The 24,946-nt window shown below is 60.4% G+C and overlaps 2 protein-coding genes across 5 annotated transcripts; one reads left to right on the top strand and one right to left on the bottom strand.

The window, feature by feature from the left end:
- The first annotated feature begins 3,496 nt into the window (after window positions 1-3,496).
- AIP (aryl hydrocarbon receptor interacting protein) lies at window positions 3,497-10,041 on the top strand. Of its 3 annotated transcripts, none has more exons than XM_049642333.1 (6): window positions 3,497-3,713; window positions 6,947-7,126; window positions 8,339-8,527; window positions 8,989-9,165; window positions 9,286-9,427; window positions 9,726-10,041. In XM_049642333.1, the coding sequence occupies exons 1-6, from the start codon at window positions 3,615-3,617 to the stop codon at window positions 9,929-9,931; spliced, it is 993 nt and encodes a 330-aa protein (XP_049498290.1). In that variant the 5' UTR covers window positions 3,497-3,614; the 3' UTR covers window positions 9,932-10,041. The 3 variants fall into 3 exon arrangements, with proteins under 3 accessions (XP_049498290.1, XP_049498308.1, XP_049498299.1); XM_049642351.1 differs by having other exon boundaries at window positions 9,286-9,419; window positions 9,726-9,798; XM_049642342.1 differs by lacking the exon at window positions 3,497-3,713 and adding an exon at window positions 3,859-4,283.
- A 21-nt stretch (window positions 10,042-10,062) lies between these two features.
- PITPNM1 (phosphatidylinositol transfer protein membrane associated 1) lies at window positions 10,063-24,133 on the bottom strand. Of its 2 annotated transcripts, XM_049642316.1 has the most exons (24): window positions 23,951-24,133; window positions 22,870-22,988; window positions 20,946-21,160; window positions 20,740-20,861; window positions 20,339-20,563; window positions 18,547-18,873; window positions 18,375-18,470; window positions 18,185-18,292; window positions 17,452-17,513; window positions 17,108-17,358; window positions 16,598-16,787; window positions 16,407-16,514; window positions 15,978-16,135; window positions 15,681-15,886; window positions 15,045-15,215; window positions 14,231-14,395; window positions 13,834-13,982; window positions 13,606-13,716; window positions 13,036-13,152; window positions 12,724-12,872; window positions 12,489-12,638; window positions 12,225-12,408; window positions 11,776-11,904; window positions 10,064-11,140 (listed from the first exon to the last, which is right to left on the bottom strand). In XM_049642316.1, the coding sequence occupies exons 2-24, from the start codon at window positions 22,945-22,947 to the stop codon at window positions 10,877-10,879; spliced, it is 3,735 nt and encodes a 1,244-aa protein (XP_049498273.1). In that variant the 5' UTR covers window positions 22,948-22,988; window positions 23,951-24,133; the 3' UTR covers window positions 10,064-10,876. The 2 variants fall into 2 exon arrangements, with proteins under 2 accessions (XP_049498278.1, XP_049498273.1); XM_049642321.1 differs by lacking the exon at window positions 23,951-24,133 and having other exon boundaries at window positions 10,063-11,140.
- Between the last annotated feature and the right edge of the window lie 813 nt (window positions 24,134-24,946).

The following is a 24,946-nucleotide window of genomic DNA, read 5'->3' as shown; positions in this document are numbered from 1 at the left end:
CTCCTTTGGTTCCTTTCATCTGCTTGACTAATTCTCAGTCGGTATCACATGCTATTGATTATTATGGTTTACAGTGGTTTTTGTTTGTTTCAGAGAGAGAGAGAGAGAGAGCATGAGTGGGGGAGAGGGGCAGAGGGAGAGAGACAGAATTTCGAGCAGACCCCGTGCTCAGCTCGGAACCTGATTCGGAGCTCGATCTCATGACTGCGAGATCGTGACCTGAGCTGAAATCAAGAGTGGGACGCTTAACTGACCGAGCCACCCAGGCGCCCCATACGGTGTGGTTTAATAGGACAGGGCAAGCCCCGCCCCCTCCCACCTTTGGTCATCTTTTGCAAACTTGACCTAACTTTTTATGAACCTTTATTCTTCTAGAGAAATATTGTAACAGTGTTTTCCAAGTTCTTCAGAAACCCTCTTAATTTTCACTGGGATTTCAATGAAATTTCTAGATTGATATCAGGAGAAATCACAGCTTCAAATGTTAAGCTCTTCTAATCATTAAAAAAGTATGTCACTTCAGTTATTCGTGTCTTCTTTTATGTCCTTAAATTTTTTCGCTCCGCAAACTCAAGGCTGTGTTTTTACTTCTGAAATGCTTTCTGACTTTTATTGCTCTCATGAGTGGCATCTTACGTTCTATTACATGTTTTAGTGAGTTATTGTTGGTTTGAAGAGTGTTGTTAACTTTTGGTAGCTTTATTTTATATCCCTGAAACACTGAAGAATTCTCTAATTTGTTAAAAAAGTCTGCCCATAGATCCTGTTGGATTTTCTATGTAGATAGAATCACTCTCACAATTTCTTTTTCTTGGTTTATTGCTTTGGCCAGGACTTCTTTTTTTAAAAATTTTTTTTTAACATTTATTTATTTTTGAGAGACAGAGAGAGGCAGAGTATGAGCAGGGGAGGGGCAGAGAGAGAGGGAGACACAGAATTCAAAGCAGGCTGCAGGCTCCGGGCTGGCAGCACAGAGCCTGAGGCGGCCCGAACTCACAAACCATGAGATCGTGACCTGAGCGGAAGTTAGGCGCTTAACTGAGCTGCCCAGGCGCCCCTGGCCAGGACTTCTAATACTATGCTGAACAGTATTGTTGGTAGAGAGCATTCCTTGCCTTGTTCCTGATATTGAAAGGAATGTGGGGCTAAATGGGTGATGGGTATTAAAGAAGGCACTTGTTATGATGGGCACTGGGTGTGAATCCCTAAATCCTACTCCTGAAACCAGTATTATACTGTAAGTTAACTAGAATTTAAGTAAAAATTTGAAACAAACAAAAAAAGAAGCGTGAATACTTATTCCATCATACTTAATCACATATGGCTTTTTATCATTCTGAGAAAGCTCCTCTTTTTTCCTAACTGTAAGTTTTTATCATAAATAGTCACAGAACTTCATCAAATGCCTTTCCTGAATATTTTGAAATAGCCATATGAGTTTTCTCCTTCAGGTCACTGATGTGATGAATTGCAATGATAGATACTTCTAATGTTAAACCATTCCTTTGTCACTGGAATGAGCTGTACTTGATCTTGATGCTTTTAATTTTTCTCTGAAAAAAATCAATTTTTAATTGTGAGGAAATACACATAACATAAAATTTGCTATTTTAAACTTTTGTTTTGTTTTGTTTTAGAGACAGAGAGAGTGCGCACACAAGCGGGAGAGGAGCAGGGAGGGAGAGGGAGAATGAGAATCTTAAGAATCTGAAGTAGGCTCCAGGCCCAGTGATGAGCCTGACTTGGGGCTTGATCACAGGGCTTGTGAGATCACGAACTGAGCTGAAATCAAGAGTCCAGAGCTTAACAGACGGAGCCATCCAGGCGCCCCAATCTGAAACATTCTTAAATGCACAGTTAAGTAGTGTTAAGTATATTCACACTGTTATACGACCAATCTCTAGGACTTTTGCATATTGTGAAACAAGTTCTATATTCATAAAACAACAATTCTCCATTTTCCCTTCCCCCAGCCAACCACTGTTCAACGTTGTATGAATTCCACTACTCTAGGTACCTTATATAAATGGAATTATATTGTAGTTGTATTTTTTTTTTTAAAGTTTATTTACTTATTTTGAGCAGGCGAGGGGCAGGAAGAGAGAGAGCGAGAATCCCAAGCAGGCTGCACACTGTCAGCACGAGCCTGATGTGGCGCTTGAACTCAGGAGCCATGAGATCATGACCTGAGCGGAAACCAGGAATCCGAGGAGGACGCTTAACCCGCTGAGCCACGCAGATGCCCCCACCTCCCCCGCTCCCCCCGCCCCCTAACTTGTCTTTTTGAGAATGACTTTCACTTAGCATATTGATGCCTTTTTATATACACTAGTGGATTCAATTAGCCTAATATCTCAATTAGTCTTTTCCACATCTATGCTTATCAGTAAAAATACTTTCCTTGTCTTGTGGTATCCTTACCTGGTTCAGGAACAATCAAGGTTAACCTCAGCTCATAAAATATATTGGTCAGCTTTTCCACTTTTTCTATTTTCTGTAACAATGTGTATAAAATACAGACGACTTGTTGCTTCAAAATTTGGCAGAACTTGCCTATAAAACTTCCTGTGTTGGTAAAACGCAAAAACCAAGCAAACAAAGCACATTTCCTTTTCCGCTTTGAGGTCCCACCTCTCTAGGGGGACTTGTTGTGGGAAATGAATCACAGTAAATATCTGAAGCCTTTAGCACCTGGGTCAGAAGGGAGGGACAATAATCCTTCCCAGTTAGGAGGATACGATGAAGGCCCAGCTCAGGCCTCAAGACAGTCCCCTTACTGGGTTACCTTGACATTGGGAGAAGACTCCTACCGCTATTGTTCACGGCTAGTTTCCAGAGGCCGAGGGAAACCTTGCTTTAGCCCACAAAGTACCTCACTTCCCTCAGTTATGTATTTCCTAATATTTAATGTGCACCTACTGTGTGCTTGTCACTGTGGATTCAGTGGACGACACACTACTCCCGAGCCCACAAGGGGCTCTCACAGTCTCTTGGGAGTTTACTGTACTCCCAGGAACACTGAAGCCCTCCCTCCCCTCCCTCTTACTCCTCGTTTTATTTTTTATTTTTCACTTATCTATTTTTAAAGAGAATAATCCAGGACGCAAAAGTCACCATTGTGCTAGAGATGCAAAAAGAAAAGGCCTGAAAAGAATACACAATAATAGTAGTTTTAGGGAGTGGCGTTGCGGATGGGGTCCTCCCATTCTCCGAGCCCTGTAATGTTGTCCAACTACTACAACTTTAAACGGGCTGGCGGGGGGGCCAGGCACACAACCACTCGCGAGGGCGGTCCAAAGCCACACAAGGACGCAACTGCTAGGGACGCCCCACCCCGCCCCGCCCCGCCGGGCAGACCCTGGCCCCGCCTCCCTGACAGACCCCGTCCCTCCTCCAGAGGGTCTCAGGCCCCGCCCCTGGGTGACGCGCGCGCTCGGCCGCCGCGCAGACAACCAATCACCGTCCGCTTCTACGTTTAGTCCCTTTTTGGCGTCCGCCCTCAGCCAAAATGGCGCCGTCTCGGAAGTTGCCGAAGCGCTAGAAGTTGCCGAAGCAGGTCCGGAAGCTGCCGAACGGGTCCGGAAGTTACCGAAAGAGAGCAGCGGGGAAGAAGGATGGCGGATCTCATCGCAAGACTCCGGGAGGACGGGATCCAGAAGCGTGTGATACAGGAAGGCCGAGGAGAACTCCCTGACTTTCAGGATGGAACCAAGGTTCGTGCCTAGCCCCCTCCCCTCAACCCTTCTGCGGCGCGGTGCGCATGCGAGGCGGGAGGAGGCCTTAGGCGAGAGGTTGCGCATGCCCAGATAGTAGTGGCCGGTGACCCTACTGCTCACATGCCGAGCTCGACGCTGGTTGGTCTGAATTTCAGTACGGGGTGAATTTGGATACGTCTGCCTCGCCCGTGGCTCGGCCGTGTGGCTGCATTGGTCGGGGAGGCCGTCAGTCATCGTAAGAACGTTGCAGGGGTTTGGCCTCAGTGTCTAAGCCGACCCGGAGCTGGAGGAGACCCGGAGCAGGAAACCTGGGACCTTGGAGGTGCCCCAGGACTGGGGAAGGGAGCCCGGGGCCTCCGGGTTGCAAGGTTGAAGTTCTTGTATAGATAGGAGGGCCTACTGAAAACAGTTAAACCAGCTCCCATTGTTTAGATGGGAAAAGTGAGGCCCCAGGGCACGCAAACCCATTGAATATGCCCAGAGGTCAGGTCTGCCAGACGAGAGCCTTTCGGCAGCTCTAAGTGATGTTGCTCAGGACGGACAAGGGCTGGGACTAGGGCTCAGAAGGTAAAGAACCTACCACCCTCCTCCTTGGTACATCCAGCCCTCTTTGATCCCCTCCCCCAGACAACCTATGCCTCCGGGCTTCCCTGCTTCTGCTCAGGCAGGTCCCTCCTCCTGGAGTGCCTTTCCCGGTTGCCACTTGTCTGTAGAGTAAGGAGCTTCCCAGGGGCAGCCCCTGGGCCCAGCAGAGCAGCCACACAGAACATGCACAGGGAGAGAAAGATCAAAGATCCTGGCCTAGACTGAGGACACCACAAGTCAGAGCAGCTGTGAATGAACACACGCTCCTGGGGTAGAACTGTGCCAAGGTTGGGCGGGTAAAGATCCTAGCCTGGCTCGGTGTGAGTGCCCTGACAGCAGAGGGGAGCTGCATGGTTCTGGTGATCAGTTATATTGAGAGGGATCGTTTCTGAGCGGAGAGAAGAGGTGTGGGTGTGGATGCATGCTCCCATGGGCCGGGGGGTTGATGGCCTTGAAGAAGGTCCTGGTTATTAAATAACAATCCCCAGGTTAGATTGAATGCTACTAGTGCACTGTGCTAAATGCTACACAAGTTTATTTCCTTCCATTCCCACAATGTGGGATAGGTACTGTTGTTGACGTGGGCTTCTCTATGTCCTGCCAAGGGTTCAGTCTTCAGATTTCTTCTCTCTGTACTCACCCCCAGATGATTTCCCCCAGGCTCATCTCTAAAAAACTCTCAGGCGTCTGGGTGGCTCAGTTGGTTAAGCGTCCGACTTCGGCTCAGGTCATGATCTTGTGGCTCTGAGTTCAAGCCCCACGTTGGGGTCTCTGCTGTCAGCCGCAGAGCCCGCTTTGGATCTTCTGTCCCCCGCCTCTCTCTGCCCCTTCCCCTCTTGTGCACGTGGTCTGTCTCAGAAATAAATAAACATTTAAAACATAATAGTAGGGGCGCCTGGGTGGCTCAGTCCATTGAGCATCCAACTTTGGCTCAGGTCATGATCTCGCAGTTCATGGGTTCGAGCCCCACATCGGACTCTGTGCTGACAGTTGGAGCCTGGAGCCTGCTTCGGATTCTGTGTCTCCCTCTCTCTCTCTGCTCCTCCCCCATTTGCACTCTGTCTGTCTTGCTCTCTCAAAACTAAATAAACATTAAAAAAAGTAAAAATAAGAAATTCTCCTTGCCCGGACTACTCCCACATGTGTATTTCTTTTTTCTTTTCTTTCTTTCTTTCTTTCTTTCTTTCTTTCTTTCTTTCTTTCTTTCTATGTGAAGCTATCTTTTTAATTTATTTATTTTGAGAGAGCACACACATGTGCACATGCTTGTGTGGGGGGGGGAGCGGGCAGAGAGAGAGGAAGAGAGAGAATCCCAAGCAGGCTCTGCACCATGAGCCCGGAGCCTGGAGCCCAACTCGGGGCTCGATCTCACAAACCTGAGCCAAAATCCGGTAGGATGCTTGACCGACTGAGCCACCCAGGCGTCCCCCACATGTGTATTTCTGGCTGCACCTCTTCCTTAAACCTGCTCCCAAATCACCATCTCCGCTTGGATGTCTGGTCAGCAGCTCAGACTTCACCCATGCGCCCAAGCCTTCCCCGTCTCAGTTAAGGGCCCCCCGACCTTCTGGTTGCTCAGGCAAAACACCCCCCCAGTCTCTGCGGCCCCTTTAGTTCTCTTCGGTTCCACAAGTCTTCAGAATGCAGCCGGGATCTGACTGCTTCTCACCACCTCTCCCATTACCACCTTGGTCCAGGCCGCTGTTGTCCCCCCAGGCCTACTGTGGTAGTCTCCTAACTCCCCTAACGTCCTCACCACAGCCTCCAGGCGCTGCGGGATCCATCCCTGCAGACCCCGGTGACCCCACAGTGCACCCCTCCCCTCGTTCACTCTGCTTCTGCCACACTTGTCTTGATGCTTCTTCTTTTTTTAAATGTTTATTTTTGAAAGAGAGAGAGAGGGAGACACAGAACCCGAAGCAGGCTCCAGGCTCGGAGCCGTCAGCGCAGAACCCGACACAGGCCGCGAGATCATGACCTGAACCGAAGTCGAAGCTTAACCGACTGAGCCACCCAGGCGCCCCTGCCTTGATGCTTCTTGAACACACCACACAATCCCACTGCTGCTCTTTTGGCCTAGAAAGTTCACACCCCTTTGTACCCCAGCATCTGTCTGGTGTGCTTTCTTCTGTACTCTGTTCGGATCTCTGCTTATGTTGCCTCCTCAGAGAGTCCCCCCGCTGCCCTGTGTATAGATTCGCCCTGTCTTATTCTGCTGCATTTTATCTTCTGATCCATAACCCTTAGCTCCACTGTTTTGTTTGAGGCTCATCTCCTTCCTTTAGAAGTTCCACGTGAACTCCATGGGCACAGGGTCTTTTGTCTGCTTTACCTACTACTGTGTCTAGCACAGAGCTCAGGCACGTAGTAGGTGCTCAGTAAATATTTGTGGAAACGATATTTGGAGCCAGAGTGCTTGAGATCCCATCCCAGCCCGTCCCCCCCACCACCCAGCCATGTGACTTGGGCCCCTTACTTCCCTCTCTGTGACTTAGTTTCTTCCCCTGGGTGGTGGGCTAAAGGTCAGGTGGTGACCCTCGGGCAAGCCCTGTCCCTTGGCGCTATCTGCAGGCTGAGAGCTGGGCTTGTCCTTGGGGGCTTGGCGGGAGTGTGTGCCCTCGCCTTATCCCACATGTGGCCCGCAGGCCACATTCCACTACCGGACTCTGCACAGCGACAAGGAGGGCACTGTGCTGGATGACAGCCGGGTGCGTGGCAAGCCCATGGAGCTCATCATTGGCAAGAAGTTCAAGCTGCCTGTGTGGGAGACCATCGTGTGCACCATGCGTGAAGGGGAGATCGCCCAGTTCTGCTGCGATGTCAAGGTACCCGATGTCCCGCACCTGCCTGTCGTGTCTGTGCAGTCATCCCCTATTCCCCATCCCAGGGCCTCTGCCCTGGTTAGGCCTCCTCCAACTCCCTCTAGGGCGCCATACCAACGGGACGTTAGGGTCCTGGCCTCTTCTGCCTTCCCCTCTTCATAGACAGGCTGCAGCCAGGGGATTGCACATGACCCATACGACTCCTTCTTCAGTCCTCTCTGGCTCCTAATCATTGCCAGGCTAGACATACATAAGCTGTAGGGTCTGACCCCTGTCAGCTTTCCCCTCCCACTCACCTCCCTGCCTTTCCTTTCCATCCCCTTCTCAGCCAAGATTCTCCCTCATCCTTCAAAGTGAATTCCTGGGTTCACTACCCCCAGGAAGCCCTCCGTGACTGCCGGTGGTTGGCTCAACACCCTCCCCTGGATCCTCTAACCCCTTATGCCCTGCGTGACCAGGATCTGGTCCTCTACCTGGGTCTGAGCTACAGCAAAGCAGGGATTGGATGTGTTTACCCCCAGCTCAAAATGCTCAGCACCGAGACTTAGGACATGTCTGCCGGCTGGATGTTACTGTAGCAGTCTGCCCCCGCTGCGGACAGTAGGGACCGTGAACGGAGCTGGTTGAACTGGGGAGTCTGGGTCCCATCATCTCAACAGCTGTTCCTAGTGAAAGTCAAAGACCAGGTCCTCTATGCCTAGAGGTCTCCGCTGAGGGCTTTGAGCCCTACCTTAGGCCCAGCCCTGAGATAGGCCCTGAAGGGGGTGGGGGTGGGGCGGGGGAGAAGGAAGAGACACTGAGAACAGAACGTAGGGGACCCCAGTAGTGGTGACAAGTCCAGCTTGTGGGCCACACCCCTAGGAAGATGGGGGAAGAGGCATGAATCCCGCTGAACTTGTAAGGGCAGGGAGACGGGTTCACAGGGAGCGGGAGAGTGTGTGTTTGTGTTGGGGTAGGAGGGGTAGGTGCTTGGCTTGGTTTGGTGGCCAGAGAGTGTGGCAAGAGCTGGGGACTTGGCCAGAATAGAAGGCTGGGAGGCCCGGGGACTCCTGAGGGAAAGGCCCTCCTGCGTTTCAACCGGACCGGTTGCTGCCCCTCCTTGGGCTTCAGTGTCCTTTCGAAGGTGGTGGTGGGGCCAGGGGCTGGGCCTCTTGGGCCCGGTGACCAGGTAGCCCCTGCTGACAGAACCCCTGGTGCCCGCTCGCCTTTTTGCAGCACGTGGTCCTGTATCCGCTGGTGGCCAAGAGTTTACGCAACATCGCGGCTGGCAAGGACCCCCTGGAGGGCCAGCGGCACTGCTGCGGGATCGCCCAGATGCACGAACACAGCTCCCTGGGCCATGCCGATCTGGACGCCCTGCAGCAGAACCCCCAGCCTCTCATCTTCGACATTGAGATGCTTAAGGTGAGGGGCCACCAAGCCCCAGGTGCCTCACCAAACCAGCCCTGCCTGGCCTCACCGCGGGACCTGGCCCTGCCGGCCTGCCTGGGGCTGCTGGGCTCAGTGGATGCACTGTTGGGGGCGGGTGTTGGGACAGGACAGGGGTGTTGGTACGAGAACAGCTGGCGGGGCCCCCGGCAGTCCCCGTGGGTGTCCCTCCTGGGGCCCCTCTGCTTCCACCCGTCTCTGTGAGGGTGGGGACTGTCCCCATCTTGTTCACTGTTCTATCCCTGGAACCTGGTAGTGCTCGCCAGGTAGGAGGCGCTCCTAGAGCGTTTGTTTGTTGAATGGTCACCGGATGAGCAAGGGGCTCTGTTTCTGGTATTTAGCGTCCAGACGCCCGGCCGGCCCAGAGGTCAGGTCTGCGGCCGGAGAAGCGGCGGTGCCCCTGGGGCCGCCCCCTGACTTGGCCGGCGCTCTGGCAGGTGGAGAACCCCGGCACGTACCAGCAGGACCCCTGGGCGATGACGGATGAGGAGAAGGCGAAGGCGGTGCCGGTCATCCACCAGGAGGGCAACCGGCTGTACCGTGAGGGCCACGTGAGGGAGGCGGCCGCCAAGTACTACGACGCCATCGCCTGCCTCAAGAACCTGCAGATGAAGGTGCCGCCCAGAGGCTGTGGTGGAGGGGGCGAGGTGGCGCCAAGGGACCCAGCTCTCAGCATCTCCCGCCCTCCCCCCCCCCCCCTCGCCCCCCCCGCCCCCCCCCCCCCCCGCCCCCAGGAGCAGCCTGGGTCCCCTGACTGGATCCAGCTGGATCAGCAGATCACGCCGCTGTTGCTCAACTACTGTCAGTGCAAGCTGGTGGCCCAGGAGTACTACGAGGTGCTGGACCACTGCTCCTCCATCCTCAACAAGTATGACGGTGAGCGCGGGGCACCGGGCTGCACAACTGGGCCTCTGACCGCCCCCTGCCCCCCCCCGCCCAGCCGCCGAGCCCCTGCACGAGCCCGCACAGATGTCCTCCACCCAGGCGGGGCCGGGGGCCCTGCTGTGCCAGTGACCTATGAATGTGTCATGGGGTCGGAGGTGTGGTTGGCATCCTCAGGTCGGGAGGGCTCTGCCCCACGAGGGGCCCGTGGTGCCAGAAGTCAGGCCGGATGGCTGGCTGGTCCCCCCGACTCATGCCTTCGCGTGCCTGCTGCCCGCTGGTACCCCTGCAGACAACGTCAAGGCCTACTTCAAGCGGGGCAAGGCGCACGCGGCCGTGTGGAATGCCCAGGAGGCCCAGGCTGACTTTGCCAAGGTGCTGGAGCTGGACCCCGCCCTGGCGCCCATCGTGAGCCGTGAGCTTCGGGCCCTGGAGGCGCGCATCCGGCAGAAGGACGAAGAGGACAAGGCTCGCTTCCGGGGCATCTTCTCCCACTGATGGGGCTCTGCCGGCCCTGCCTGCCCTGCGTTGCCCCCTGCTGCTGCCGCCAGCGCCCCTGCCCCCGCTCCGTCATGCTTCTCTGTATATAAAGGCCGTATTTATCTCTCCCTGGTCCTGCCGGGCTGAATCCATTGTGAGAGAGCATTTCCTGGTACTCGGGTGGTCTTGGGAGGCAAAGGATCGGGGTCCTCCCTCTCTGGGCCTCAGTGTCCCCAACAGAGATAAGGAGGATGGTCTCTGTCACAAAGGAAGTGTGTTTTGCTGGCCACGTGCCAGCTGAGGTGCCTGGGAGCCTTCAGTCTTCAGGGGGAGACAAAGGCACAGCCAGGGGGCTCCGAGTGAGACGGTCCCCCAGTGCAGCTCTCCCCTTCAGCCTCTGGTCCCGTGGCCTCACGGCCCCCGCTTCGGGAGGCAGAGGACTCAGTCGGAAGCCCAGTCTGGGCCCCTGCGAACTGAAAGGCCGGCTCAGGTCTGGAGGGCTGGATGAGGTGGGAGGACTATTCAGGAGGAGGCCTCAGGTAGGGAGGACACAGCCCTCCATGAGACCTCCAAGGCCCAGGCCCCCATCCTGGCCTCGCCTCTAACCTGTGTGACCCTAGTCACATCCCGGCCCCTCTGCCCTTCAGTGTCCCCATCAAACTGGAAACTGGGCTCGGTTGCCCTGTGGTACCAGACAGGTGGGCAGTCAGGTGGGATGCAGGTGGTTTATTTTCATGGATTCACACACACTGGAAAAGCCTCTGGGCCGCATCCTCCTCCTCTCCCCCCCCCCCCCAAGGCTGGGTGCCTCCCCCGTGAAAGGGAAGTAACACCGAGGGGCAGACAAAGATGTAGGGTGTGGGGTTGGGGGGCCAGAGGTCTGGGCCCCCAGCCTCCCCCCGTGTGCCATTCGGGCCCCTCGAGTGCATGAATAAATAACTCCGGGCCACCACGGTCCGGGCCTCACTCTTCGATGTCCAACTTGAGGCTGATGCTTCGGGGCTTGCCTCGGGCCAGGGTGGTGGGCGGTGTCCCCGGGCTCTCCCGCTCCACCTGACTGGGCCCCCTGGAGCGAAGCAGCTGGCTCTGCTTGCGGAGGAAGTCCACGGGGGCGGCCCCAGCATAGCTGCTCTTGGCCAGGGCGGCTCTGGAGGGCCCCGTGGGGGCGTGAGGGTGGGAGCCTGCCTCCAGTTGGCCCAGGTGGGCCACGTAGCCATCTGACAGGAACTGTGGGCAGAGACGGGTAGGGCTGAGGGCACTGCTGGTCTCAGGCCCACACGCAGCCTCACCTGTCCCCGTCCCCCAGGCTCGTGGGCAGTGCTGGCAGCATTACGGACCCGGCACAGCCTGACCCGGTGTCTTCTCTCAGCAGATAGGAACCCCAGACCGGGAGCCAGAGCACCCCGGCTTTCCTCCTATCTCTGCCCCTCTCCGGGCTTCAGTTTCCTGGGATCTTGGCGGGAAGTAACAGCGGCTGACAGTAAGCACCTACTCTGTTCCCACCCCCGTAGGCATTAAGTGGTGTTCGTGAAAGCTGTGGGGGTTGGTGCCATGTCATCACTTCCGTTCTACAGACAGGAAATTGAGGCTCAGGAAGCTCAAGGTCCATGGCCAGGGCCATGCGGGGGTGGATACGAACATTCAAGGTCTTGAGCACACTTCCGCCTGTTACCTATCCCTGCCCAGCAGCTTCGAGCTGTTTATGACTCCTGTCCTAGGAGGAGCCCAGTCCCCTGAGGCCAGCTGGCCTTTTTGTAGCCGCCCCCGTCAGGTGCTTCTTCACAGAGGTGGTCTTCGTGGCCTCACACCCAGGCTCCGGCTCCCCGGCCAGCCCCCAATCCCGGCCTGCACTTGGCTCTCACCTGGCACTGAGCCTGCAGCTTCCGCACCGCACGGCCCACGATGTAGGTCTGGCTCGGGGGCAGGCCCAGGGCCGCGTATACGGCCACGTCTTTGGGGGACCCATAGCCGGCCACGATGTTCAGTTCTACCTGTGGCAGGAGAAGCCAGTCAGCCACCCTAGGGCCGTAAGACTGTGGCGCTCGGCTGGGCATCCAGGGTCTGATTGCTTCAGGGAGGGTCTAGCCGGACGGAGGCGGGGCCACGGGGGTCCTAGGTCACCAGGCCCCGACACTAGCGGGAGTTAGTCCAGAGGACTAGGGGCCTCTCGGACCACTAGGGGGCCGGGCCCTCGGGGGCCCCTCTTGCCAGTTAGGGTCCCGGGCCCGTGGGGGTGGGACCAGATGGGCCTGCACAAGTCCTACAGCCCCAGGCGGGGACGAGGGCGGGGGCGGGCCCTCCCCAGCCGCACCTCCTGCACCAGGCTCTGCAGAAACATCGCCTTCTGGCGCAGCGGGTCGTGGGTGAGGCCATCGCAGAAGGAGACGACGCCGTGAGGAAAGTTGTGCTGCGACAGCCAGGCCACCACGCGGTGCTTCTGCATATCGGGCCGGCCCGTTACGTACACGATCAGGTAGCCGGCGTCCTGCCAGTGCCTGTGGGGTGGGACGGCGGTCGGTTCCATCTCCGAGGGTGGGGTCGGTCACCGCGACCAGCCGGGTGGCGCCGCTCCTACCTGACCACGTCCACTGCGCCGGCGCGCACCTTGGGGTCGCTGCCCATGATGGAGACGCTGGCGGTGAAGGAGCCGTCGATGCTGAAGACCACGGCCTCCGTGCCGCGGGCCACCACGGTCAGGCAGCACTCGGCGTACGTGTGGTCGCCCCTGCCGCCCACGGACGGCGTGAGCGGCGTGGGTCGAGGCCGGCGGAGCCCCCGCCCCGCCGAAGCCCCGCCCGCCTGGCGCTCACCTGACCACCATGCGCACCGGGTAGACGCCGATGCCCAGCGCGCGCTCCAGGGGCACCGAGAAGGTGAGGCGGCCGGAGCTGTTGGTGACCTCAGTGCCGAAGTGGATCCACTTGCCTGACAGCGGCTGCGTCATGACGTAGACGTCCACCTGGTGGGGAGAGCGGGCGAGGGGGCCCGTGGGGCGGAACCTGAGCGGAGGAGGGTCTGGGCGGGCTGTCGTCGGGGGTAGACGGGACCGAGAGTTCCCTGCGGGTGCGAGGTCGGCTCGATGGGGGCGGGTCTACCCGGGGCCAAGACGGCCGCGTCCTGACCTTCTCTCCGGTGAGCGTGACTACGTCCAAGGGCCCGTACATGAAGCGCCCGTTCAGCACCTGGGGGCGGCCCTCGCACACCACCGTGTCGCTTGCCCGGTGGTTGGAAGTGACATTCTGGCGAGAGGAGACGGCGTGAGACCGCGGCCGGGAGACGACGTGGATGCAGGAGCGGCTGCTGAGGGGGACCCTAGCCCAGGTGGGGGCGGGGCCTCTGCAGGAGGAGCGAGGCCCGAGTGGTGGGCGCTTTCCCGCCCCCCACCTGAGGTCCCGAGTGCCTGTGTGCGGACTTCGGCTCCCAGGGAGCGGAGCCGTGACAGGACGGGATGCAGAGGATGAGGCTGGGTGGGGAGAGCTGGGATCCGAGGCCCGAATTAGCGGTGGAAGGGGAGGAGGTTCCTGGTTCCCAGGGGCGGGACCGAGACTCGAGGGGGCGGGGCCAGGACTACAGCGGGCTGGACGGCCCCCGGGGAGGTCGCGGGAAGGTGGCGAGGGGCGGGGATGCTGCGGAGAGAGGGCTGGGCCTCTCTCCCCAGAATCTCCCGAGGACCCGAGGGGGCGGGCACGTACCCGGATCTTGACTTGCGTGCGTTTGCGCTGCCACTTCTCTCTGGGGAAGGCCGGGCTGTAGATGGACGGCTCCTCGCACTCCGTCAGCTGTGGCTGCTCCTTCTCGATCACCTGTGCACGCGAGGCCACGTGACCGGGGGACCTGGGTCTGCCCCTCCTCTGGCCGGCGGCTCCCCATCCTTGTCCAGTGCTCGTCTCCCACCCTGTATGCCCGATCCCCGAGCCCACCTGGCGCAGGATGAAGGCCACCACATCAGCCGACTCCCAGTAGCTGGCGTGGAAGAGGTGGGGCAGCGTGACGGTGGGGAAGGCGGTGAGCGCCTCGGGGCAGTACAGCGAGTAGTCAATCCGCTTCGTCCCCCACCAGCGCTCCAGGACTGCACGGCCACGTTGGGCAGGGAGTCAGGGGTGGCCTCCCACCTCGTGCCCACGTGTCTGGCCCCTGGGTACTCTTTCCTCCCTCTTTTCTGCCGAGCCTGCTCTTTGCCAAGCCCAGGGATGGGTACCGGGGGCCCCCTCGTCCCAGAGCAAACGCTGGGGGGGGGGGGGCGCAAGGGTGTTTCAGCTGGGCTTTGGGGGGTGGAATAAGGGTCCCCCCCCCAGTCTGGGGGGCTGGCTGACTTACTCTTAACCACTTCACTGGTGGTGCTGGGGGCAGCTGGCTGGGCCGGTGGATCAGTGCCTAACTCACTGCCCTTCCAGAAGGCACCGCTGGCAGAGGTGGGTGTGGAGGGCACCAACATCTCCAGCTCTTCCAGAAAGAGGCCTGAGTGGGTCTGCAGAGTGTCAGCTGGGGAAGGTGGGGCAGCCTGAGCCGTGGTCTGAGCCGGGCCGCCCTCCCGGCTTCCCATCTGAGGGTTCCAGGACAGCTTGGCCCTCACACATCCACCACCTTCCCTGCCAGCCCTCCCTGGTCAGGTCTTGGCTGAGGCTGAAGTGCCCTACATTTGGGTGGAAGTGAAAAGGGGCCGACAGCCAACTGTGTTCCTTCCAGAATGCCTGTCACCACCACCCCAGTGCAGTCCCATTTGTCTCATGGGGCCAAACGGGTACCCACTGGCACACCCACGTGTACATGCCCCATACCAATCCGTGAACACACGTGTATATGGCTACACCCCTACAGATACAGATACAGCAGCCTCTCCACATTGTGGCGATTCTCAGACACTGGCACCCCGGTGCCACCCTGGCTCCTCTCTTTAACCCAGACATCGCCGCTGCCCCCCCACTCCTTGGCAGAGAATGTCAGAGGGTCTTGGGGAATCCAGACCTCACAAAGGGCCAGGGTAGGGCTCCTTGGTCCTGGAAGTGGCGACATGAGAGGCTACCAATGATATAGGAACCACCTCACATCTTCCTGGGGGAGGGGCGCCCATCCCCATCCCTCCCTGTTAGTGCCCTCCTCCTTCTCCCCTTTATCTTGGTTGGGGGCATACCCAGCAGCAGGGATGAGCCGTCTCCCAGGGGGAACTTCTGGTAGCGGGGCACGGCTAGTGGGGCGATAGCTTGGAACTTGGGGGCCAGCAAGGGCTCGAGGCGGGAGGCGCAGGGGTCGGCCGCGTGGAAGAGGTTATAGATCTGCTCACAGGCGGGCCGCATCTGGGCCACTGGTACCCAGAAGATAAAGGAAGGAGGAGATTCAGCTGGGCATGCTGGAAGGTAGGGGGTGTGGGAAGCAGCACCTGGCATGCTGGGTGACCCTGAACCGGCCCTTCCCGACCTGTACTCCCCAAGAGGTCACCAGGGTCCTGTTAATGTGAGACAGGTGACTCAGCTAAGAAGAGAGCAGACCCTTCATCTGCCGACGGGGTTCAGGATGAAGACTTTCCTCCTGCCAGTCAGACCCCGGCTCACGCAGAACAGCGTGTGTGGGCCTGAGGTCCTCCTGGTGCGCTTTGGGAAACTTGGCCTTGGCAAGTTTCTGGGCCTCAGGTTCCCCTTCTCTAGCCAGGCCGTTTGATTTGTTCAGTGAGGTACGGCAATAACACCAGCATCTCGTGGGGGACGAAGGAGACGGCAGAGGGACAGATGAAGGAAAAGGCGTGGCTGCCACCCCCACCCTCAGGGCTCACCCTCCAAGGCGGGCATCACGGTTTTGCGCAAAGCCAGCACCAGGCCCAGCGGGGAGCCAAAGAGGAAGAAGCCGGAGACCTTGAAGTCAAGGCGGGCGGCGCTGGTGGGGCCATCAGGAGCCTCAGAAGTGGCAGCAGGGGGGCAGGAGGCTGTGCTTGCCCGCCTGGGCTCCCCGGAGGAGGTGGCGGAGGGGGCCGCCTGCAGGCTGTGGGGGGGGGGTGGGGAGGGTGCTCAGCGCTGCTGCCTCCACGGCCCAGCACAAGCCCAGGGCGCGGGTGATGGGGCAGGAGTGTCACCTGTTCTGAGCACCCTCGGGCTCAGGACTGGCCATGTCGCTGGGGGTACGCTGGGCAGGCAGGGCTGAGGGTTCTGGGCTGGCCCGTCCCAGCCCGTCCACCCCATCTGCCAGGGGGTCCCGCACTGGGCCGACCTCCGGGGAGAGCAGCTCATTGTTCTAGACAGAACAGGGGACAGAAATATCCTTAGGGTTGGAGACGATTCGATTTCTACTTATTTGGAAGCGAGGAGAGAGGCTTGGAGGTTGGGCAGGGACTCAAGGAAGGAACTGGGGCAGAGCCCAAGAGGGGACAGAGCGAAGCAGCAGGGAAGCTGCCCGAAGAGAAGTCCTACTGCGGGGAGGCGGTGTGTGTGTGTGGGGGGGAACCTAGAGACCTAGAGCTGGAGAAACAGCCCCTCCTGAGTTGGCAGGGTCCGGCCACACTGACCATGCTCCCTCGGCGGCTGCTGCCCCGGCTCCCGGTGCCCGCGCTGGCACTGTGGCAAAGTGCGTCAAAGCCCAGGATTCCGCCCACGCCGTCTCCGATCAGCACCACCTGATTGGGGAGAGCGGCGCCATCAGGAGGAGGGACGCAGGGCTCCAGCGGCGAGCTTCCCTGGACCGTCCCCGACCCCTGACCTGCCCGCAGAAGCCGGCACCCTCCGACGAGCGCAGGAAGGCGGCATAGGCCTGGTTGGTGCGGGCGATGACGGTGGCCACAGCGCCCTGGTATCGCGAGGATGAGGTGGCCAGCAGTGGCAGGGCAGCCAGTGGAATGTGGTCCTGGGAGCGGGACAGGCTGTCACCGTCGTGGCTGTAGGGGCTCAGGCTGGAGGAGGAGGGGCGGCGGGTGGGTGGGTGGGAGGGCCTCGGGCCCCTCCACCGCCCCCTCCCAGCCCCCTGGGCCTGTTGGCAAGTCCCAGCTCTGTGGCGGCGCCTCTGTGGGGAGCATCGGCACCCAGGGGGCCTTTGTGATGGAGCCACTGACGAGAAACTGAAGTCCAGCCAGGTGGGTGGCTGGCTGGCCTCCCCGCCTCGCCCCTCCCCCGCCCCTTCCCTCGTGGGCCTCTTTGGTCCCGGGAGCCCCCGGTGGCTGTCTGCACCTTGGAGACCCTGTGTGTCCCCCACCCTTCCGCCCCTGACCAGTACTTGGAGACGAGGGCATAGGCGGCCGCGCAGATGGGCGGGCAGGGCACCAGACGCAGCGCCACGTGGCCCAGGGCCTCGGGGAAGTGGACTCGTGTGACGGCCTCAAAGGCCAGGCTCAGGGTCTGCACGTCCGCCTGCTTGGAGTTGGCGTCTCCGGGGCCTGAGTCCAGGATGTTGCCGCTGTGCAGGATGAGGAAGAGGGCGTGCACGGCGCACGCCTCGGCGCCCAGCTCCCCGGCTCCGTCTGGGCCCTGTGGGGCACAACGGGGTGCCTGGGTGTCAGAGCAGTAGCCTGCCTGGTGTGGGGCAGAACTGCAGACGTGGGGGGGGCCGGCCGTACTCACCTCTGAGTCCCTGGGCGCTCGGGCCCCATCCCCGATGTCTTTGGTGGCCTCGGTTCCAGGGTCTATAGGACGGGGGGGTAGCCAGTGAAGGAGACCGAGGGGCCTGCGGGGGTCCCCTCATCCGGCACTGCGGGTACCCTCACTTCGCTGTCTGCCTCTTCCTCTGACCTCTCTCACCAGACTCTCGCGGGGCATCTCACGCTGCCGGGCCTTTGCACGTGTTCGTCCCGTTGCTGAGAGGGACGCCTCCTCCCCACAATGCCCGTTTGCCTGGAAAACTCCTTCTAATCCTGCCCTGTCCAATATGGTGGCCACTGGCCACACGGGCCTGTTTAAGTGGGAAGGAATTAAAGTACGACACCAATTGCGGCTCCTCAGGCTCACGAGCCACAGTCCACGTGCCGGAAGACCACACGTGGCTGGTGGATGTCCGTCATGGCTGCAAGTTCTGTGGGACGGAGCTGGTGCAACCCCTCAAAGTCCGGCTCACATCTCACCTCGCCCGTGTCGCCTTCCCGGCCTCCACGTTAATTCCTCCACGTTTTGTGCTATGTCTGAACTTGGAGTCCATTCTAAGCCCCCGTCTCTCCTCGCTCACCCGCCCATCATTCACCTGCGTGTTCACCGCACACTCTCTCTGGATTGGCGCTCAACTTAGGGCCCCGCTAAGCTGAGGGCTGGGCGGTGCCGAGTGCCCCCTGCATGCAGGGTGCTGGTGGCCGGCGGTCTTTACCTGGGGGCCCCTCAGCCTCCACGGGGGAGGCAAAGGCATCAATGAAGTCACTAGAGTTCCACTTGGTCATCTCCTTGGGGAAGACCTCGTCACTGTCCGAGAAGCCTTCTAAAAGGACAGGGGGCCGTGTCATGGGGCAGTAGGAGACGCTCAGGGACACCCCTGCCCCCAGCAGGGCTCTGGTGCTGACCGTGGGCATCGAAGAACTCCTCCTCGGAGCTGTTCTCAGAGTCTCGGGCGATGTTCTGCATGCGCCACTCGGACAGGCTCTGGGGAGACACGCCGCCTGCAGGGCCACCTCGGTCTCAGCCTGGGGTCCGGCCCGAGGGCGGCTCCCTCGCTTCCCCGCGCCCCAGCCTCACCTCCATGCTGGGATGAGTAGGACGAGCGGGAAGATGAGGACCACTGCTTGCCAAAACTGGCATCGGGCGAGGCATCGGGGCCGGAGGGCGCCTCGGGGCCGTCGGGGGTGCCAGCGTGGCTGGCCGCAGCCCGGGCCTCAGCACTAGGCTTCCCAGGGGCCTGGGCTTCGGGCCCCTCACCGCCCGTGTTGCACTTGGCCATGCGCTGTGCCAACATGCGGGCAGTCTCTTCCTCCAACGCCCGGATGTCAGCCATGCTCAGCTCTGTCCATTCATCCTGCCAGCACCAGGCCTGGCGGTGGGCCCGTAGCATCACTCGACGCAGACCTGGAGGTTCCCCGGCGTCAGAACGTGTCCCCCCGCGCCCCGAGCCCGAGTTTCCCTGCCACTGACCCCCCCCCCCCGCCCCGGGCAGCAACATTGCCAGCCCTCTACAGCGGGTGATGGCTCCCCTGGGCACACCACCCACCCAGAGCCACGGAGTAGGGCGAGGCTGGTGCCACCCAGGAGACGGGAATAGAAACTGGGGCATTTGCCTTCCTGCCCCGGCTCCCTCCCTCTGTCCCTGCCTCTTTCATGCCTCTGGACACCCCAGCTCGGAGCACAAACCCAACCCCAACACTCTGGGCAGCTGGGACCAAGGCCACTTCTTGCTGTCTTTCAGCTGGCTTCCTGCTGACTTCTTCCGAGAAGTCATCAATTAAGGCATTAACAGTTAATGAAATTGTTGATAGTTAATGAAGGTGTGAATAGTTAATGGAAGCGTTGGCACTTAATGAAGTTTGTAGTGAAAGATGATACCCATTCTGGGATGTTTTCATCTTAAGCAGAGGAATAAAGTTAGGAGCTTCAATATCTAGGAAAGAAATTAATAATGGTTGGATTATAATTATAAACTCCTGGAAGGAGATATATATCGGAATCTTACTAGCGGGTATCTGTGGGTGATTTCATTTTCTTATTTGTGCTTTTTGGTATTTTTACAAACGCAAGACAAGGAGCCTGGATTATTCTCTGAGCTACATTCCCTCATTTGTAAAATGGGAATCGTAGCTCCCACTCTGGAGGGGTGTCAGGGCGTTATAGGAAATCTTGCATGAGAAGTGATCGGCAAAGGAACTTGCATGTTGTGAATGCTCAGTCGATGTTAGGTCTTGATACCTGGCCCGGCCTCCTGCTCATTCACAGAAGGGAAAACAAAGATGCAGAGACGCGAAGTAGCTCAATAGAGGTCCCGTGGAGCCCAGGCCCCCAGAGGCCCCCATCCGGGGTTCTTGTACCTGCAGGCGGCCCACCCTCAGACCTGGGGGACGGGGCAGGGCTGAGCTGCAGGGGCTGTGGGGTTAGCTTTAGGAGGGTGAGAAGGGGAGCTGGGAGCGGGAGGGACCCCAAGAGGATGAGTCAGAGTCACAGCCTGTACTTCTTCGTGTGTTGCTGGTTAGGGCTGCTGACCCTTCCGAGAGTTTCTAAGTCTCCCCGGGCCCGCAGAACATGGGAGAATCCGGGAAGCCTCACGGATGAGAAGCAGCATCTCTGAACGTCAGAGCCTGCGTGGACCTCAGAGCTCAGGCCCCCGGCTTCTTGCCCTCCTGACTCTTACCTCCACCTCAAGGCTAGGCTCCCCTGGCCCCCAGCCAGGCTGTGCTGTTCCCCTCTGCCTCAGTGCCACCATATCAAGTGGAAACGATGGCTTTGTGCTTCTGTGTCCCCAGTAGACGGGGAGCGTCCCTGGCTCAAACACGGGGCCTGGTGCATGCTGGGTAAAGGGAGCCTCCTGTGGCTGGGTGCTCACCGACATCGTGGATGAACTGCTCGATCTTGGCCTGCATGCCCCAGTAGCGGAACTCGACCTTGCACAGCTTATAGGCACACATGAGGGGCCCGGTCTGGGCCGCTGTGCGAGCCCAGTCATCGGCCAACGGTCCCCGGCCAGTCTTGGCCGAGCGGTACAGCCGGGGGTCCTCTTCTGCTTTGTATTCTCCTGGGGCCACGGCGTCCCGCACGATGTCGATGGTATCTGAGGGGGTTCCAGCGGCACTGAGCCACACGGACCCCCTGCGTCCCTGCCACCTCCTCCCTGCAGCCAGGAAGCCGAGGCCAGGACAGAGTCTGGGACTTGTCAGAGGCTGCCCACTGAGGGGGCAGGTGGCCTGAGAGGGGCTCTAGGGTCCCCTCACTGGCCCCAGGCCTCACCCAGGATGCGCTGTCTCCTCTCTGCTCCACTCAGGTTGAAGACATTTGGCTGCTGCCCCCCGTCAGGCAGGTAGTAAGTCTCTATTTCAATGGAGAATTTCTCCACAAAGGGGCAGGTGTACCTGGGTGGAGGGCAGGGGTGGGGTCACTACTGTGCCCACCGGGGCTGTTCTCCTTGTAGCCCCAGGCCTGCCCCACCCACTCACCGAGTTCGGGTGTAGGGATACGCGTTCCAGGATTCCTCTTCCACCTGCAGGGCGGCCTTGGGCAGCAGCGCCCGGAACCAGCCTGGGATGTGGGAGCCCACGTGGTACACCTTGTGAGTGTATTGCCCACTGCCGCCGGGCCCGTCCGTGTAGGGCCGGTTGGCCAGGATCTCCACACCACTGCCCTCACCGCTCGACTCCTCCCGACTCTTTTTCTGCACCCGGGGCAGAACAGAATGGGCGGCTCAGCCTCAGCTGAGCTCCTGGGGTCCCCAGCTGAGCCTGGCCCCCTGCACAGTGCTGGAGCCCTAGTCCCAGCCTTCCCACCTCCCTGCAACTTGACCCTGGCCCCCTGCAGCTCCCTGGGATCAGGCCCACAGCTGCTGTCGTCCTCCACAGGGCTCGCAGCCCAGCACTCACTCGTGTATTTATTGTCTGCTCTGTTCCAGGCATATTGGGATTATATTAATTGGGACCTGCTGATGAATAAAACAAAGATCCCTGCCTGCCCTGCGGGACTTAAGTTCTAGTGGAGGGGGGGGGGGACATAACAGAAGCCAAGTGACAGGGTATATTAGAAGTGGGAAGTGTTGGGGCGCCTGGGCGGCTCAGTCGGTTGGGCGTCTGAATAGGGCTCAGGTCATGATCTTGCGGTTTGTGAGTTTGAGCCCCGCGTCGGGCTCTGTGCTGACAGCTCGGAGCCTGGAGCCTGCTTGGGATTCTGTGTCTCCCTCTCTCTCTGCCCCTCCCCCACTTGCGCTCTCTCTCTCTCTCTCTCTCTCTCTCTCCCTCAAAAATAAATAAAAACATTTAAAAAAAAGAAGTGGGAAGTGTTATGGGAAGAAGAAAGTGTAGACTAAGGTAAGGGATATTGGGTTGAGATTATAGCATATTGGCATATTGGCAATTAGGGCAGGATGATCAGGGAAAGCCTGAGAAGATAACATGACCACAATTTGAACATGACTTAAGTGGGGGAGGGTAGACGGTGGAGTGCAGATGTGGGGTGGGGGGAGCTATTCAAGGCAGAGGGGATGTCAGTGCAGGCTCCTGGGTGGGAGTGTGTGACATGTGCTCCGGGGGCAGCAAGGAGGCCGGGGAGGGTGGGCTGGAAGAATCAGGGAGATCCTCCGAGAACCTGACGCCAGTCCCCTCCCTCCCCGAGACCCCAATATGGGCCCCTGCCACACCCCTTATAGCTTGAGAGCACTCAGATACGGCCCTTTTATAGCTCTGGAGCCTGAACCTGGCCCACTCAACCCCCTGAGGCCGGATCCTGGCCCTCTTGTCTCCTCAGACCCTGACCCTCATTTCTGGGGCCTCCCTGAGGCCTTGCACCCACCCTCTTCTCCCCCTGCCCAGCCCCATGCGTCTCACAGCCCAAGTCTAGACCCCTACCTCTTGGATCCCTGCCTGCCCCTCTCTGTCACAGTTTTGGGGTCTGGTCCTCACCCCGTTTCCCTGACCCCCTGGGGTTGTCAGGACCCCCTGGGGACCCGCTTCCAGTCTTCTCTACCACCCAGCACCCCTCCTCGCTCCCTGCCTCTCACTCTTGCCTCCTCAGGCGCTCCTTTCCCTCCCGCAAGGGGTTACGATTCTAAGGAGGATTAAAGGAGATCAGAAGTGGGCTGAGCCGCAACCAGCCAGCCTGGCCGGGCACTTGGGGGATGGGGAGGCACCACCAGGCCCTTCTGTCCCTTTTCCCACCGCCGCCCCCCTCCCCGCACTGGAAGGGGGACTTTTCTGTCCTCCCCTAGGCTCTGAGTCCTTCCAGGCCCCAGAGCCGGGCTGAGGAGGGGGGGGGGGGGGGGGTGGGGGGGCCCGGCCCCCCCTCCCCGGGGGGGCGGCCCGCCCCCCCCCCGCCCCCCCCCCCCCAGGAGCGCCCCCCCCCCCCCCTTAGGCTCCTGCTGCCTCCCGCCCTCACCTGGATCATGTAGAGCTGGGCCACCTGGTACTCATCCAGGCTCATGGGAAGCAGAATGTGGTACTCCTTGATGAGCATCCTGAAGGTGCTCGGCCGGCCGCGCGCGGCCTCCGCTCCGCCTGGCGCAGGGCACGGCGCGGCAGTCAGTGCGGGGCGGCGGCGCGCGGCCCCGAGCCCTGCGCGCGGGCCGGAGGGCTCGGGCCGCGGGACCCCATGCCCGGGCCCGCCACGGGGGAGGCAGAGGCGAGCCCGGCGCCGCCGCCAGCCGCAGCGAGGCTGAGCGCTGACCTCTTTTCCGCGCGGCCCCCGTCCCCCCACCCCCCCCTCACCGCCCGCCCGTCGCCATGGCAACCGCGCGCTGACGCGGGCCCCCCGGAGCGGCGGGCGCGGGCCGCCGGGCTAGCGGGCCCGCCGCGCCAGTGTCCTAAGCCCCCTGACACCGCATCCCTCGGGGACCCACCCCCGGGAGCCCCGGTGCCCTCCTTCCCGGCCCGCCTTCCACAACCCGCCCCTCGGGGCCCGCCCCCTGCATCCCTTTCCCCTAGTCGGTGGGGTCGCTTGCCCCCCACTCCCAGACATCCACTTAGAACCTTGTCCCCCGGGGTGTCTCCGCAGAGCAGCCCCGTGCGCCCCTCCTTGTAACGTCTGTCAGTGTCCTCCCACCCACCCCCCCGCGCCCCACCCCCCCGAACCTACCTTCCAGGACCAGATAACTAACCCCTCCGGCCCCCAGATCTGCCTTCCCCATTCTGCCCGGCAGCCCAGTCCTCGACTTCCCCGCCTCAGCATCCTTCCTGGACCCCCGGCACGTCTGTGCAGCCACCCCATCATCCTTCCCGGGGTTGACCCCTCTTCGAGCTGAGGCAAGAGTCGCTCCGCTGGGTATCCCACGGGCCCCGACCCTGGGAGACCCGCTCCGCCCGCCCGCGCCCCGGTTCCGCTGCAGGCACCCCTCCCACCTCCCCACCTCGCACCCAGCGAGCGGGCGAGAGGCCCCATTGTCCCCACTTCCCTCTGCTCCCCTGCGTCCCCGTCCCCTGCCGCGCTCTTGGCCCGCCCGCCCGCCGACGTCCCGGCTCACCTCTAGTCTAGGGCGGGCGCCCCTCACCCGGTGCGGGCGGGGGCGGACGGGCCGCGGGTCGGAGCCCGGGGCACCCCCAGCCCCAGCCTCGGGTTCCAGCGGTGGCCGGACCCTCTGAAGGCGCAGCGCGGGCCCATGGCCCCGACCTTCCTCCGGGTCCGCCCGCCGGCGCCCCTGCTGTCCCTCCCCGCCGCCCGCCGCGTCACGGCGGCCGCCCCGCCCCTTTCCTGGGCCCTGCTGTCCCTCCCCACTTCAGCGGGGTCCCGGCGGCCCCGCCCGCGGCGGAGGAGGGCGGCCCCTGCTTCCTTCCCCCAAGGCGGCAGGGGAAGAGGCAGTTCTCCAAATGCTGGCGCTTTCACTCCGTGTTCTCTGGGATCCCCTAAACACTTCCTATCTCCACCCTGGCCCAGCCCTCCTGTGTGCCTTGGGAATATGGCTGGACCCATCCCCATTCTTCCCAGCCCTCGAGCCCGGGACCCAGGGTAGGGGAGATGCCGCGCGGCCTCCAAAGTCTGAGGAGAGGCCGGTCTAAGACTTGCCTGTCCCCAGGGGGTGGCGTTCCAGCGCCCCAGGCCTCTAAGGGCATTCAGCTATACACTCAGGCATAGGACTGCAGTCACTCCGAAGCCGTGGTCTAGCCCCTGAATGGGGCCCCATGGCTTTCCCCACTGATACCTTCCGGGTCCACAAGTCTGGCCAACCAGACCCTGGGCAAAGGCTGAGACACCTGAGGGCTGGGCTCACGGGGCCACACCCAGCAGGCTAGAAGGTGCTGGGACAGTGGATGGCAGCACCGAGCTGGGTCTCACCCATTTGGGAAGGCAGTCCTCTCCCCTTGGCCCTGCTTCCCAGGTGCTGGGGGGAGGGAAGCAGCAGTGTCCCCTCTCCCCTGAGGAGTCAGGATGTGTTCAGAGCCTCTCACGGCTGACTCGGAGTTCAAGATGTTAGGGCATGAGGGCATGCGACCGCCTGGCTCACATGAACTGACATTTCCAC

Source organism: Panthera uncia, chromosome D1, assembly GCF_023721935.1.
Source record: "Panthera uncia isolate 11264 chromosome D1, Puncia_PCG_1.0, whole genome shotgun sequence".
Lineage (NCBI taxonomy): Eukaryota > Metazoa > Chordata > Mammalia > Carnivora > Felidae > Panthera > Panthera uncia.
Note: the sequence above shows the minus strand (reverse complement) of the source record. Positions and strands in the feature narration are given on the sequence as shown.